This window comes from Garra rufa, chromosome 5, assembly GCF_049309525.1.
Source record: "Garra rufa chromosome 5, GarRuf1.0, whole genome shotgun sequence".
Lineage (NCBI taxonomy): Eukaryota > Metazoa > Chordata > Actinopteri > Cypriniformes > Cyprinidae > Garra > Garra rufa.
In genome coordinates this window covers 8,898,542-8,913,241 of record NC_133365.1, presented here as the reverse complement: position 1 = coordinate 8,913,241, position 14,700 = coordinate 8,898,542, and the positions used below count along the sequence as shown (strand labels likewise).

The 14,700-nt window shown below is 38.3% G+C and overlaps 1 protein-coding gene across 1 annotated transcript; it reads right to left on the bottom strand.

The window, feature by feature from the left end:
- Nucleotides 1-1,965: 1,965 nt before the first annotated feature.
- On the bottom strand, nucleotides 1,966-12,469 carry LOC141335410 (LIM/homeobox protein Lhx3). The gene is made up of 6 exons (XM_073840860.1): nucleotides 12,352-12,469; nucleotides 6,881-7,052; nucleotides 6,589-6,791; nucleotides 5,161-5,312; nucleotides 3,709-3,880; nucleotides 1,966-3,131 (listed from the first exon to the last, which is right to left on the bottom strand). Exons 1-6 carry the CDS (start codon nucleotides 12,419-12,421, stop codon nucleotides 2,704-2,706), a joined length of 1,197 nt encoding a protein of 398 aa, XP_073696961.1. The 5' UTR covers nucleotides 12,422-12,469; the 3' UTR covers nucleotides 1,966-2,703.
- Between the last annotated feature and the right edge of the window lie 2,231 nt (nucleotides 12,470-14,700).

Genomic DNA, 14,700 nt, shown 5'->3' with positions numbered 1-14,700 from the left:
AATATAAAAATTCGAATTACTGCTTGAAAAGGTGTAAATACTGTTTGACTTTCTTTCTTCTCTGCTTGCGTTTCAAAAACAGCTATCTCACGGCCAATTCGTATGTATTTTACGAGGTGGATAATACGTACAAATTCATACATTCTCATTTGTATGATTTTCAGGGGTAGTTGTGGTCCTTTGTATGAATTCCTACAAATTTGTCAAAATACCAATTTCTGCAAGATCGGGTTAAAAAATCTGACAGATCTTTCATGCCTAACGTTTGCGTCAGTGTTAAAAAGGTTAGTTCACTCAAAAATGAAAATTAGCCCATTATTTACTCACCCTCCAGGCATCTTAGGTGTATATGACCTTCTTCTTTCAGACGAATGCAATTGGGGTTATATTAAAAATCATCCTGGCACATTCAAGCTTTATAATTACATGGATGGGTGTTTCTCTTCAACAGTCCAAAACAAGTCCAATTAAGCGCATACATCCATAATAAAAAGTGCCTTACATGGCTCCGGGGGTTGAATAAAGACCTCTGTGTGAGAAAAAAAAACAATATTGAAAACGTAAGAATCACTTTAATCTAGCTTGGTTTTCCTTTGCTGAAGTAAGGAATCTTTGCTTCCTTTGCTCCTGTAAACAAACGTTGGTTAGTGCGAGACTCACCAGCACATGCGCGACACCAACGTTCATTGTCACCTACCCGGAATAGCTTCTGTGTACGACCAGTTGGCGCTAGCTAAATTAAAGGGATTATTACATTTTAAATATGGATATTTTTCTTATTCAAACCCCCACCCCCCAGAGGCGCGTGAGGCACTTTTTATTATGGATGGATGCACTTTATTAGACTTGTTTTGGACTGTTGAAGAGGAACACCCACCCATGCCATTATAAAGCTTGGAAGTGCCATGATCATTTTTAATATAACTCCGATTGCATTCTTCTAAAAGAAGGAAGTCATACACACCTAGGCTAAGATGCCTGGAGGGTGAGTAAATAATAGGCAAATTTTCATTTCTGTGTGAACTAACCCTTTAACAGACCTATAGCCTGTATGCAAAAGCATATTTCTCCAATAATGACTGTAAAATATAAAATGATTTGTCCAAGTCCAATATATTTTGTTAATAATTAGCCTTTGTTATATTAATTATTTTACCAGTTCTTTCACCAGGCACTTGGAATCAAGTCAAATGGATTCGCGGTTCAGGTAAAAACTGAAAAGACCAATTCAGCATAAATCCAGGAGGTTCCTCGACAGATGAGCAGACATAACGAATAGATTCAGGTAAATTAGAACTGGTTCTGACATAAAGATTTTGGACATTCTACTAAAAGTAAATAAAACAAACAAACAAACTAACTATTTTGCTTTTTGCCACTCTTATTTGGGGCTGCATCGTTACGCCGTTATGTTTAATAAAATTCAAACCACCACTCACAGCATTTTATCTGTCTAATTGAATTGAACTTTGAAATAGTAAACAAACCGAACTCTGACATGCTAATGGATTGAATATTTCTGTCCTGTTGGGGCAACCAGGTAAACATGGCACGGTTATCTCTCCAAATCGACAAGTTGCAGCGGCGTCCGCATTGAATTTCTTTGCTAAAGAGGCGTTGAACTCTTGATACGCCTTTGGTCACAAGCCAGACCGGCGATTCGCCGACTTTGCCAGATCCGGGTCCATTATCTGTGCCCTGATATAAGATCGATGTGATTAATCTCGGAAAAAAAAGAAATAAATATCCAAGCCCGTTCTAGCCCTCTCGCTGCCAACGAGCCACTGGAGAAACCTTCCCGGATCATATGGCCGCTCCTCCATCTTTAGAGCGTGCAGAACAATGGGAGGCTATAAAAGGCACAGAAATCTGCATCCTTTTAGCAAATGAAGAAATAAAAAAAACACAAGCCCACAGCGTTTAAAAGATCTCTGCCAGGAAGCGATGGCTACTTGAGGATTTCACTGACAAATTTATTAAAGACCTTTATCACTTAACCATCATCAGAGAATAAATAAGACATAAAACATTTTTTCACATAACACATACAGGAGCCACGGCGCCTCTCGGCCAAACATTTCCAACAGAGTGAAATGAACGAGACACGTCTGAAAACACACAAATGCATAGAGGAACTCCTACTGAATAGAAAGAGACAACAACTACAACTTGTCTATCCCTGTTGTGAAACATGTACAAAGTCTCTGTGATCATATTGTCCAAGGAGGTTGTATAAAAATAAAGACTCCACATTGATAAAATGTTATAGAATGTATATAGACATTTGGCAACGACCAGACACTTTGACCAAAACTGGTGATATCACATTTATACACATCAGTAACAGCAATGGATGATTTCATTTCTTTCTTGGTGTACTGACTTGAATTCTCATTTTGAAGAAGAAAATAAAATCTTTGCATTGTCGTATAGTTAAAAGTCATGGTCTAGGTATGGTAAAAGTTGGTGAAGAGCTCCAATAGTTGGTGAAGGCTCTCCTCTCAATGTTGTGTCCTTGTAGAACCAAACAGAAGTCCAAAACCTTGGTGAGACTTTTTAGCTCAAGTCTTGGGTCCATCGCTAATTGATTTCCAACTCGTCTGCCAATAATAGAGAAGATACGAGGTTCATCCGCTCTGTAATCCCAGTCCACTAGTGGAGATCTGCTCTAGGTCTCTTTCCAAATGTGCATCTTCAAAACTATCAGAACTGGGCATGATCTACTTCATCCAACCAGGATGCCGGGCTCGCAGGGAAGTCTGGGTACCCACCGCTACTTCCCGTGGACAAATCAGAGCTCGGCCCGTTTCCCCCACCCATCATGCGAACCCCTGAAGTCATGTTCTGGCCTCCGCTCTGACCCACCATGGGCAGGCCGGACTCTGGGTAGACCAGGCTGGAGATGAGGGGCTGGTGTCTGGGAAGAGCCTGTAGTGATCCTGGAGACTGCGGGAGGCTGTAGGGGCTGCTGGCTTGGATGTCGTGGTACTGCTCCTGCGAGGAGATGATTGCGCCATGCTCCAGTGGGAAGGGCGGATGAGCTCCACCCTGACGACTCAGAGCCGGAGAGCTTTCGCTTAGACTGCTGTAAATGCCGTTGGAGTGACCCAGCTCGGACATGGGTGGCTCGTCTGTGTGTAGAACATGAAGGGAAAAATGAAAGTGAGTGGTGGATTGCTCAATGCACAAAAATTCCATTATCTTAAACATATTTGCACTTTTAAAAATGAAGGTTTATGGCATCAGTGGTTCCATGAAGAACTTTTAACATCCACAAAACCTTTCCTTTGGAGAAAAGGCTTTTTAAAATATTTCTTAAAAATCTGTTCACTGAAAGATTCTTTAGGGAGCCCAAAATCATTCTTTAATGGCATATCTGCAAAAATCCCCCTTTAGAATGTTTATTTTGAAGAGTGTGGCTGTTTTTGATGGAAGCCAGAATTACGACCAAAAATATGTCTGAGCTCTCACTTTTCCCATTCATTTTCTAAACAGGCTTTTCAGACAATTATTTAATAAACAGTTCTACACCTTAAATCAAACAAACTGGCTTCAATACTGCAAGATTTGATTCCAAGCAAAAAAATATTTGAAAATCATTCATGAACACTTTAGAATGATGAATTGGTTCTTGTTCAGAGAAAGTTTTCATTTGAAACTATATCACACTTGAGTCACATTTGTGCAGCGTTTTTGGAGCAAACGTACCTGTGAAAGAGACCTCAGCGTCGCTGTCCATGCCCTCCTCCTGAGTGCTGTCTTTATCTGATTTGGAGCTCCCACGTGACCTCTTCATGTTTCTGAAGTACTGACCCCATCTCTGTCGACCTGCATCTTTTTTCAATCTTTTCTCCTTTGCTCTTCTGTTTTGAAACCAGACCTGTGCAGAGACATGGGTTAGTTTCACACCTTGCCAACCTGCTGATCCTACAAAATTTTGAGGCAGCACTGCAAAAAGGTGTAGTATAAAACACAAAGCTACTTCTACCTGACAAAAGCCTTTTTTAACAGAAAGGCGGGCCTAATACAAAACTAAATCCCATTTCTCATTGTATACCTTTTTGTGTGCATTATTTTTTACTTCATATAATGGACATCAACCACCATACATGTAGCCTACTAAGCAACATGATAACACTACATTAATGTACGCACACAATTATCATAGCATAACCAAAAACAAGCGTCAATTCGATTGTGTGGCGCATTAATATACACTCTTAAAAATAAAGGTGCTTTTAAAGGTTCTTCACAGCGATACCATAGAAGAACCATTTTTGGTTCCACAAAGAACCACTCAGTCAAAGGTTCTTTATAGAACGATCTCTTTCTTACCTTTTTATAATCTAAAGAACCTTCTTTCGCCACAAAACAACTTTTGTAAAACGGAACGGTTCTTCAGATGCTAAAGATTATTTATGGAACCATTTAGACAAAAAAATCTTCTTCTATGTCATCGTGAAGCACCTTTATTTTTAAGAGTGTAACCTAGGCATTTTCTGCACGATTCAGTACGCTCGGTTTTACAATAAATCGAGACAGTATTTCAAACAAGTCAGTCGAGCCGTTGACTGTCAAAAAAAGTAGAAAATTGGTAGAAAATCTTATGATATCGTAATAACAGTAATAATAGCGTAAATAATAGGGTATAATACATGAATTATTAAATGCAGGATTGAATGCATTAAACAAAAAACAAAAACAAAAAAAAGGTTAGAATGACACGAATAAGGTACTTTCTTTTGTGAATAATAGCTTATAAATATAACAGGGAATAATACATATTGAATAATGTAATTGAATAGCACAATTATGAATTTCATAATTATAAATATTCAAAACACGATCAGCTGGGCTAAGCGAGTTTCCTAAATGCGAGATGTTTTTTTTTTCTTTAGTGTTATTAATGAGTATTTTTCATTTAGTGTCGTAGTTTCAGCTAACTCCATTGCCAGTTAACCTTAACATATGTGTTTCGTGTGGTAACAGTTATTAACTATTTTTATTCAAGACAAAACTGTTTTTCATTATTACGAATCGACTTTTTAAGGGTGAGATAAATAACCGCGCGATTTCGCGGTGTAGTTCAGTTGTAATGCTCATGTATGGACTTTGAATGGATTGAGGAAGAGCTGTAGGCGTAATATAGATATAGATTACCTGCACCACCCGCATGTCGAGGCCGGTCTCTGAGGACAGCTGCTCCCGCACATGGCGCGCGGGTTTCGGTGAGTTATTATACGCGTTCTTCAGGGTCTCCAGCTGTTTGGCGGTGATTGTTGTGCGCGGGCGTTTTGCTGTCGAATCCGCTTCTGTAATGTAAGAAACATATTTTGATTAATACAAACGAATTTAATTTCTTATTCTACAAACATAGGCTATATATTTATGCTAGTTGAAACAGCAACATTAGGTGTAAAAACGTTCTTAAACTGAGAAAGGTAAATGCATTTCAAATAATATCTAAATATTTATTATTTAGGATTATTATTTAAATTAATTTAGACGAACGAAAACAAAGTTGTAACATCCTTTTAAAAACAATTGCACTTCTATTTATACATTCTATTCTATTCTAATCTGAGCGTCGGTGAGGTGAAGGCGCTGAAGGCCCGTATTAAACATTTAGAATGCAGTTATTCAGTGTAATGTAAGTTTATCTGCTCAATGAATGAAGCTCAAGGTCTCTTCCAGACCCGTTAATAAAAAATAAATAATGAGCGTTCCGTCTCTGTAATATAAGAAACATATTTTAATTTAACAAAACTAATTTATTTCTTGTTAGTCATTAGAACGTTTTTTTTTTGAGATATATGCACGTTTTATCATCCATTCTATTCTATTCTATTCTAAAAAAAATATTTTTTAAAAAAAGTTTTTTTTTTCTTTAAATCTCATCGGTGATTCCATGAAGAACCTTCAACATCCATGGATCCTTTCCATTGCTCTAAAGGTTCTTTGTTTGTGGTAGGCTTTTAGATTATTCAAATTAGGAAATAGTCTGTCTCTTAACACCAAGAAAAAGGGGACCTTTTTTCAGTAAAATGAATCATCTGTGACATCTGTGGCATCGCATTCTATTCTATTCTATTACTGAACATTCTGAACATTTAGAACGCACATATCCTGTGATGTGCGTAACGTGTGTTCATCTATACTCAGTGGATGACACTAAGGTCCTTTCCAGACTTCATTTCCAAATAAATCACTACGCAGTCCAATTTGTTCAGTATTAAAGCGCTGAATCTGGCTGAAAACTGCCCCGAATGCAGATTGTGTCTCTCTGACTCCATAGATCAGCTCTATTGCGTGTGTTCAGCCCTAACTAGAACGCTTCTGTACGGCGTTGGCACTTATCGATTTGGAGGCTGGCGAGTTCGCAATTACCTGAACAGGGTCAAATGTTTATGGACGAGCCCACGACCAGCGAGATTAAGCTCAGAGTTAAAAGCGGCCAATCAATGTGAGGTCATCGAATGAAGGAAGTAAAACAATTAAGACTTTGGGAACTGTGCTTTCTCAGTTTTCTCTTTTAAAAACAAACACCTGTTCTTAAAAAAAAAATCTTCTGAATAAACCATGATTTACCTCTTTGTTTGGCGGTCTCGTAATCGGCTTTACACACCAGTCGACTGTCCTCCATCAGGTAATACTCATCACCTGTGGCCAGCTGCCTCTTACACACGATACAGGCGAAGCAGTGCAGGTGATACACGAAGTCCTGCGCCCTCCGGACCACCTGTGTCGGCGGGATACCCTGCTGACACGCAGCGCATTTGGTCCCGAATCTCCTGTGGAAAAATTGCCTACGGTCAAACACCGGTCAGATGGCATCCGAAACGTAAGTGTGGACGATATAAAACTATACGAAGAAACTCACTTGAAGAAGTCGTCTTTGCAGTAGACACTGTCGCCTCGACTGAAGCATTTGTCGGCCAGCTGAGACTGACAGTCGCTGCATTTCAGACATTTGCTGTGCCAGTGTCGATCTAAAACCTTCAGGATAAAACGATCGACGATGTGCTGGTTACAGCCCGCGCAAACAGGAATATCTGCAAGCAGAAAGAAAAATAAATTTTTTATGATCAAATACCGTATCAGAATGAAATGCAGCATTAACCTTTTTTGCGAAAAAAGAATTAATAACAGTGTTAATACATAAAAATACATAATACAAAAAAAAAAAAACTTAGAAAGATGACAGCTATTTGTTGCCCTGAGCGAGAATGTCACTTGTGTGATGAAAAAGTCACCTGCATATCACAAATCACAGCACCTGTTTTGTCAGGTTGTTTATTCCAAATAAGCCATGTTCACTCTTAAAAAGGTTCTTTATTGGCATCGGTGTTCCATGAAGAACCTTGAACATCTACTGAACCTTTCAAATGCAGAAAATGTTCTTTAGTGGAAAATGGTTCTTTAGATTTTTAAAATGTTCTGCAAAATGGTTAATTTAATAACTGCTTGCTGAAAGGTTCTTTGTGGAGCCAAAAATGGTTCTTCTATGGCATCAATGCAAAAACACCCCTTTAGAGCCTTTATTTTTAACAGTGTATTGAGGAAATGAACAGCGAATTTTTGCATTCGGTAAACCATTAAAGCGTATCATTTCATCTCGACAACATTCCCAACACAATATGATTGCACCTTCCGTTTTTATGCACGAAAAGAAAGAAAGAAGGGGAAAAATGCTCACAGAAACAGCTTATTTGAAATTATAATTATTCTGTTTAGTAGCAAAGGTGCACCAAAATTAGTTTCAAAGAGCAATGCAAATGACAAATGACTGCTGGTTTTAAGCGACACATAGAACCTTTAGAAGGGATAAAGACCATTTCAGTGTAATACATTTATTATTATTATTATGAAATAGTTTATAATTCGATTTTTTTTTCTGTATCATTATTAGACGAATAATAACAACAACAGTCATAATAACAATCAATCAATGAGAGAAAAATTTAACTTAACATTCTTAACATTCTTCTTCTTCTTCTTCTTCTTATTATTATACAATATTAAAGCATGTGAGCACAGTCTCATGATAAATCACAATGCAACTCAAGGTCACAGTAAACTACACCGGTAAACTGACGAGCTCTTATTAAAGCAATCATTCTCTTTAACAACGTAAAACTGAGAACGTTCACTTTAATGTGTTCATTTAGTATTGCGTACTTATGTATTTATGATGCAAATCTAAAGTCTGTCTTTGTAAAAAAAAGATTGTAATAAAACAAACTTGAATAAAAAAAGCACCAATCTTTTCATCACACAGACACATAAAACCAACGCTGTGAAATAAAATCAACAGCATGAATAAATAACAATAAATAGCTACGACATATTATTATTATTATTAATATCAATATTGTCTCTAAAACATAATAAGTAAATTCTATATTTCGCAAACCCGCTTTAATTCTGTGCATGTCCTTAAATAACAGGTGTCTGCAACCATGTAATATCCAGAAAACACTGCTTTGATTACATCTTTTTTACGGTATCACATTCTATCATATTCTGATGAAAATTAAATGAAACCACTCACTACTCGAGATTTTCTTGTTAGCCACAATAACAATGCAATAAATAAGGCCGCAGCGCGTTCTATCTGGCGAATCAAGTGTCTTTGAGCTTGTAGCTGCTTCTCTGACATCAACACACACGTCATGAACAGGTGCACAAGTTCCTATCAATTATTCAATCAGCCAACGGCTCTAATCATTAGTCTATAAAGCACAGAAACCGACACTTTTTTCTTTCAAATAGTAGCTTCTGAAATAGTTTGTCCACCTGCAGCATTCACTCAGAAGAACGGGCAGTTTCTCTAAAGTTGTCATTAATTCTCAACACACATTTAGATGTTTTTCGTTTTCTAAAATGTGTTTGTACACTAAGGGCTTTCCATCTAGCTAACCGAGAACAAAACAAAAACGCCGATTTTGGACCTTAATATCTTCCAAGTCTAAAATGAGAAATGTTGCCGATTTGTGGAAACGAAAGACGCAGGCATATGTTGTTGTGAGCCGCTGTTTAAGATTTAATCCCACAGAAACACAATCATTCCTAATCCAGAGTATTAGAGCCGCATGAAAAGCGTTACACATGTAGGAGAAATCTGAATTCTACTGAGAAAGAAAATCTACTCCACATTTACAAATCAGATATATTATTATACACAAAAAGCATTACACAAAAGAGTCCCCTGAAAACTGCATTTTTTTTTTGAAAATGTAGGCTAAGTTTAATAAGTCACAAGCTTTTAGCAAATGAGCGACTTACGTATAGGATTGGGTTGGATTCATATTTTTCTAGATCTAAATTTAAATCAAACTCAGAACTGCAAGACAAGTTTCATCCGTGTTCTGATGTCGGCTGTACCTTTCCGTAACTCCTCTCTCTGCGTAAGTAAAGCCAAGAGCATCTCCGTGTGATGAGAGGACGGCTCTTTCGGCAAATCCCCAGCCTTATTCTGCTCCATTTTCATTATTCCGAAACAAAATGCCAAAACGCGTGCGATAATAACTCTGAGCGTTAAACGCAGCGCACAGTTGGCGGAGGACGCGCGCGTCTCAGAGACAAATCCATTGCGCGGCGAGTTTCTGCGTCTTGTGGCTCTTGATGCGCAATAGAAACGCCGCCCCGTTACTCTGGTGACTGATAAAACAGATGAGCATCACCTGGAAACCTCAAAACCAGCACAACAACCGTCCTCAAACGTCCACAAAATATTCATATCCACTTTTAATAGAATATTTTGTTCACAAATATTCTGCGAAAATGTGTCATATGATGTCAACTATGCACACGATGAGCAACAATTAGTTGAATGATAGCGACTGTGTTTCCCAAAGCAGGTGTGTGCCCATCACATGAACATGAGCACCTGACAAATCCCCATCTTGATCTGGACCTTAAATATTCAAAATACAACCTGGTGCATGTGCGTAAAACACACAAAACCAGTGGCAAAATACATCCACTACAAATAATAAAAACTAAAATGCGTAATGCATGCAACGAGAAAATGCTTTTTGCGCTTTTTTATGCTTTTTTATGCTTTTTTTAACTGTTTAGTTAAAAGTAAAAGTCTAATGAGAGTAAACATCAGTGTCTGAATTATATTCGATAGACACACTAGACGATGAAAAGTGTGTCATTTAAATCAAACAGTTTTTGATACAAAATGATACAGCTGTATCTCCTTTTGATAGACAAGAAGTCTTGACACTGATGCGAGCAAATACTAAACTTGAATAGGCCTAATAAATACAAATTTCGAAACGAATTGTTACGACTGACAGTTGAAAAATTTTCAGCGCAAACACGCAAACAATGCGGTTTTACTATTGAAAATAAAGGTTCCAAAAGGGTGTTTTTGCAGGGATGCCACAGAAGAACCATTTTTGTTCCCCCAAAGAACCTTTCAGTGAACAGTTCCTAAAATAACCATTTTGAAGAACATTTTAAAAATCGTTTCTGCATTTGATAGGTTCCATGGATGTTCAAGGTTCTTTATAGAACCACTGATGCCAGTAAAGAACCTTTATATATAAGAGTGTTGTATCAACCTGAAATTTGGTGCAATGCTTTTGCTTCTTCAAAGCGGAAAATGAACCGTGTCCTTTTGAGATGCGCACAAACTGTAAACTTTTAAATCCAGATCGTTCTACATTTCTCTACATTGATTTGGGTCAGACAACTGTTTGCTGTAGGAAAGAAAAGGCAGTTGTGTGAAATGCTGATCGAGCTGCTCAAGCTCCAGATGAATGTTATTGACACTGATCTGCTGTGTCTGGGGAAATCAGCTTTAGTGCCACTGCGGCCGCCGCATGATAAACTCAAAATCAATGCCACATTTGCCTAGATTTCCACACTTTATGAAGCACATATCGGCGAAAGGTGCTGCAATGTTCCTCCTTACTTTCAGCTTTATCATTTTTATGTCATATTGACCTGTTCTCCTTTGATGTAACAAAATCTTGAGGCTAAAGGCGGGGCGCGAAAAGCGCGATTTTTGACAACTATTTTTCTATAGTCGTCATTGACAACTATAAAGCGATAACACCATTACTTTTATTAGATTTTATATATATTTGTATATATTAATTTAGCGAGAAAGCATATTGAACAATTTGTGTTTACCAAGTAATTATTATGTTTTAAAGAGATGCAAATACTAAGGCTATAGTAATTACACACTTAAAAAAAAGGCTCCAAAGGGTTATTTTTGCAGTGATGCCATAAAATAACCATTTTTGGTTTCCTAAAGAACCTGTCAGTAAGCAGTTCTTAAAAGAACAATTTGAAGAACATTTTAAAAATCTAAAAATCCTTTTCTGCATTTAAAAGTTTCTATGGATGATCAAGGTTCTTCATGGAACCGGCAATGCCAATAAACCTTTAATTTTACTATTAAAGAAAACTTCTCTCCAAACCTCAAAGCCTTCTAGTCTCAAAGACAGAATGTGTTGAGAAACAAATATGTATACCCTCTCTACAGAACAGCCCTAAACCGGGTCTCCTCTGGTTCAGGTGCTGCACCTGTTGAGGGAACCCGATACCTGCTGGTCGCGCGGACAGAGCTTCGGTCCGCTCATGGGTCTCTCATGACAACCGTGACCGCGCACGCTTCACATCTGTTCCGTGCGCTAACAATGTTGCTCATTACATATTCATACGGCGTCCGACAGGCGAATGTTCAGAGCAGGAACAGTCGTCAGTTTGTCAAAAAAGACAACTTTTTCAAGATCATCAGTATAATGTTCAAGTGAATGTATGTGCGCAAAAACCACACGCTTGACTTTCAGAGCAACACTTCATCCACCGCACTCTTCAGAAGGGTTCATAGGGTTCAATCATCCATAACTGCTTTAGGGTTCTTGAGCTGAATGATACGGTTCTTTGGCGTTGAAAAAGTGTTAGATGTGTAAGCTTTTGAGATCAGGGTCTACGGCTTGTTAAACGCACTAATAGGCTACTGACATTTAAAGAAGTCATGGATAAATTTTTTTAAGGGTCAGCAATGACATTACGATGTACTTAAGTTAATTATTACAGTAATACTTTTTAGTATAGCCTGTATGAAACGTATGCGAACATTTCCTTCGTTTTGAGTCAGAGATAAAATGCAATTACTTTTAGCACTCAAACATGCCATCTATGTCGCGTAGACATTCATTTTAGTATGTTTTATAAATAATTACCGGCTGATTAATTACCGGTTACTTTTGTGGTTTGATTTGACAAGTCACAGCTCAGTGGGAGCTTGTCAATTTCCCAAACGATTTCCATATTAAACAGTTCAAAGGAATCTGCTTTGAAATGATGTAGTGAAATAGCTCTTACCTTGACTCGAGCTGTATCTGGTGTAATTTCCAGCATTTTGACAACTTGATCCTGGGTGTTCTAACAACATTCTGACGCAAACGAAAATCAAAAATATTTATTGTAAAGGAAAACAAAAAACAATGACTGTTTAAACCGAGTGGAAAAAACGAGCGGCCCAACAAAATAATGCACCGAAAACGGCCCGGGCGGCGGTCCCTCGGTGTTTCGGGGCTCTACAACTTTTCAAATGTCTAGATTGAGTCGCTGTGTTGTTCTGGAGGTCTGAGGGAGGAGGAATCCTGATGACCTGCAGTTGTTTAGCATCACAAAAGCGCAGGATCGGAGCGCGTCACGGCTCTGTGTATGCATGTGTGTGTGTCTCTGTCCGCGGTGCTGAAGGAGTTCCTACAGAGGCGTGAACACACCGACCATCACCCCCATCCACCCCTCACACACCCCACCCCGCCTCCACGCGTGTCTCCGAATCAAACGTTCCTCCCGAGCATCTCAAACGGAACGTGTCCATCTGACGGTCAGAGACTGACTGGAAATAAAAACATCCCGGGACGACCAACGGCGGACAGACAAAAATTATGCTCTTACAATTTCAACCACAAACAAAGAAAGCAGACATAGATTTTTTTTTAATTTAGTACTGATAAGATATTTCATATAAAACAGAGAACTTAATAGTTGATTTTATAAAAAATGACCCCGTTTTTTTTTTTTTTTTTTACTATTTTTTTAGTGATTTTGTTCACAGATTTAACAATTTAACACAGATTCAAGTCCCTTGTTTGTCCCTGTTCTTCAGAAAAATCCTTCAGGTTCCACAAATTCTTTGGTTTTTCAGCATTGTTGTGCATTTGAACCCTTTCCAACAATGACTGTATGCTTTTGAGATCCATCTTTTCACACTGAGGACAGCTGAGGGACTCATATAACTTTTACAGAAGGTTCAAACACTTACTGATACTCTAGAAGGAAAAATATGCATTAAGAGGCAGTGCCGTTCCAGTGCACTTTCACGGGTAGAAGGTTGGAAAAACACGGGTTATGGGTTGTCTGGAACGTGGCATTACTGAAGCATCAGTGAGCATCGATACACAAAAATACTGAAAAAATCTAAAATGTCTAATTATTGTGTTTTGATTATTATAAATTCTGATTGTTCAAATGTAAAGCTAATAAAATGAAAAAAAAAAAAAAGAATAAATAAATAATGATATTGGGAAATCAGTTCCTGCAATACAGATAAAATGTAAATATATTTTAAATAATCATATCAGACATCATATAAAACAATGATGGTATAACAATAGTACAACACTGGCAGTAATGATGTTATAGTTGATAGTGTATAATATTAAATGATCAGGAGGTCACTTTATTAATTGTCCTTTGGTGGCATCTATGACCCCCCGCACACACACACACAAGTCCCTTTGACACACAGAGAAACTCAGACACACACAACCAATACACTCCCTGAATAGAGCGTCTCTCAAGTCTGAGCATCTCAGCTCTTGTGCCTGCGCTGTACCTCTTGTTTCTCTCGATTTCAGCAAATTGCTAAAGTGTTAATGCACCTGGGGCCCACTTACAGGGCCATTTCAATCAGGCTTTAATAGAGCTCTGTGGCATTTGCTCCGGCGCACGCGACCTGGTGGCAGAGCCTCAGCTCATCGCACACATGCAGGAAACAGCACGTCCTCTGAGCTCAGCGAGAGACACTTGAAGATCCTTGTGTTGTGAGGAGCACATAGCAGATCAAAACTATATATTATTCTGGAGTGGAATGTCCAGCTTTTTTAAATGATTGTGCATTTAAGGGCTGTGAACATCAATGGTCGGCACATACGTCTCTTTGTGAGGGCCGTCGGGTGATAGAGTCATCTGGAGAACCAGAACCAGATGAAAGCGGATGCATCATATTCCAAATAAACCAGATTGACTCTGTGTAGTTTCTGCTGTGCATCTTTTAAAGGCACAGTTCAACCAAAAATACAAATGTATTAAAAATATCCTCATTCTCAGGCCATCCAAGATGTAGATGACTTTGTTTCTTCATCAGATTTAAATGTAGCATTCCATCACTTGCTCACCAATGGATTCTCTTGCAGTGAATGGGTGCCGTCAGAATGAGAGTCCAAACAGCTGATAAAAACATCACAATAATCCACAAGTAATTCACACCACTCCAGTCCACCAATTAACATCTTCTGAAGCTAAAAGTCCATAGTAATGCTTCCTCCAGTGGTCTGGTCTGAATCAGGACAAACTAAAACAGCCCAAAACAGCTCTAAACAAATATATGGATGGATTTTGATGTGAGAGGACAAGAGCAGTTTAAAGTTAAAACAGCTT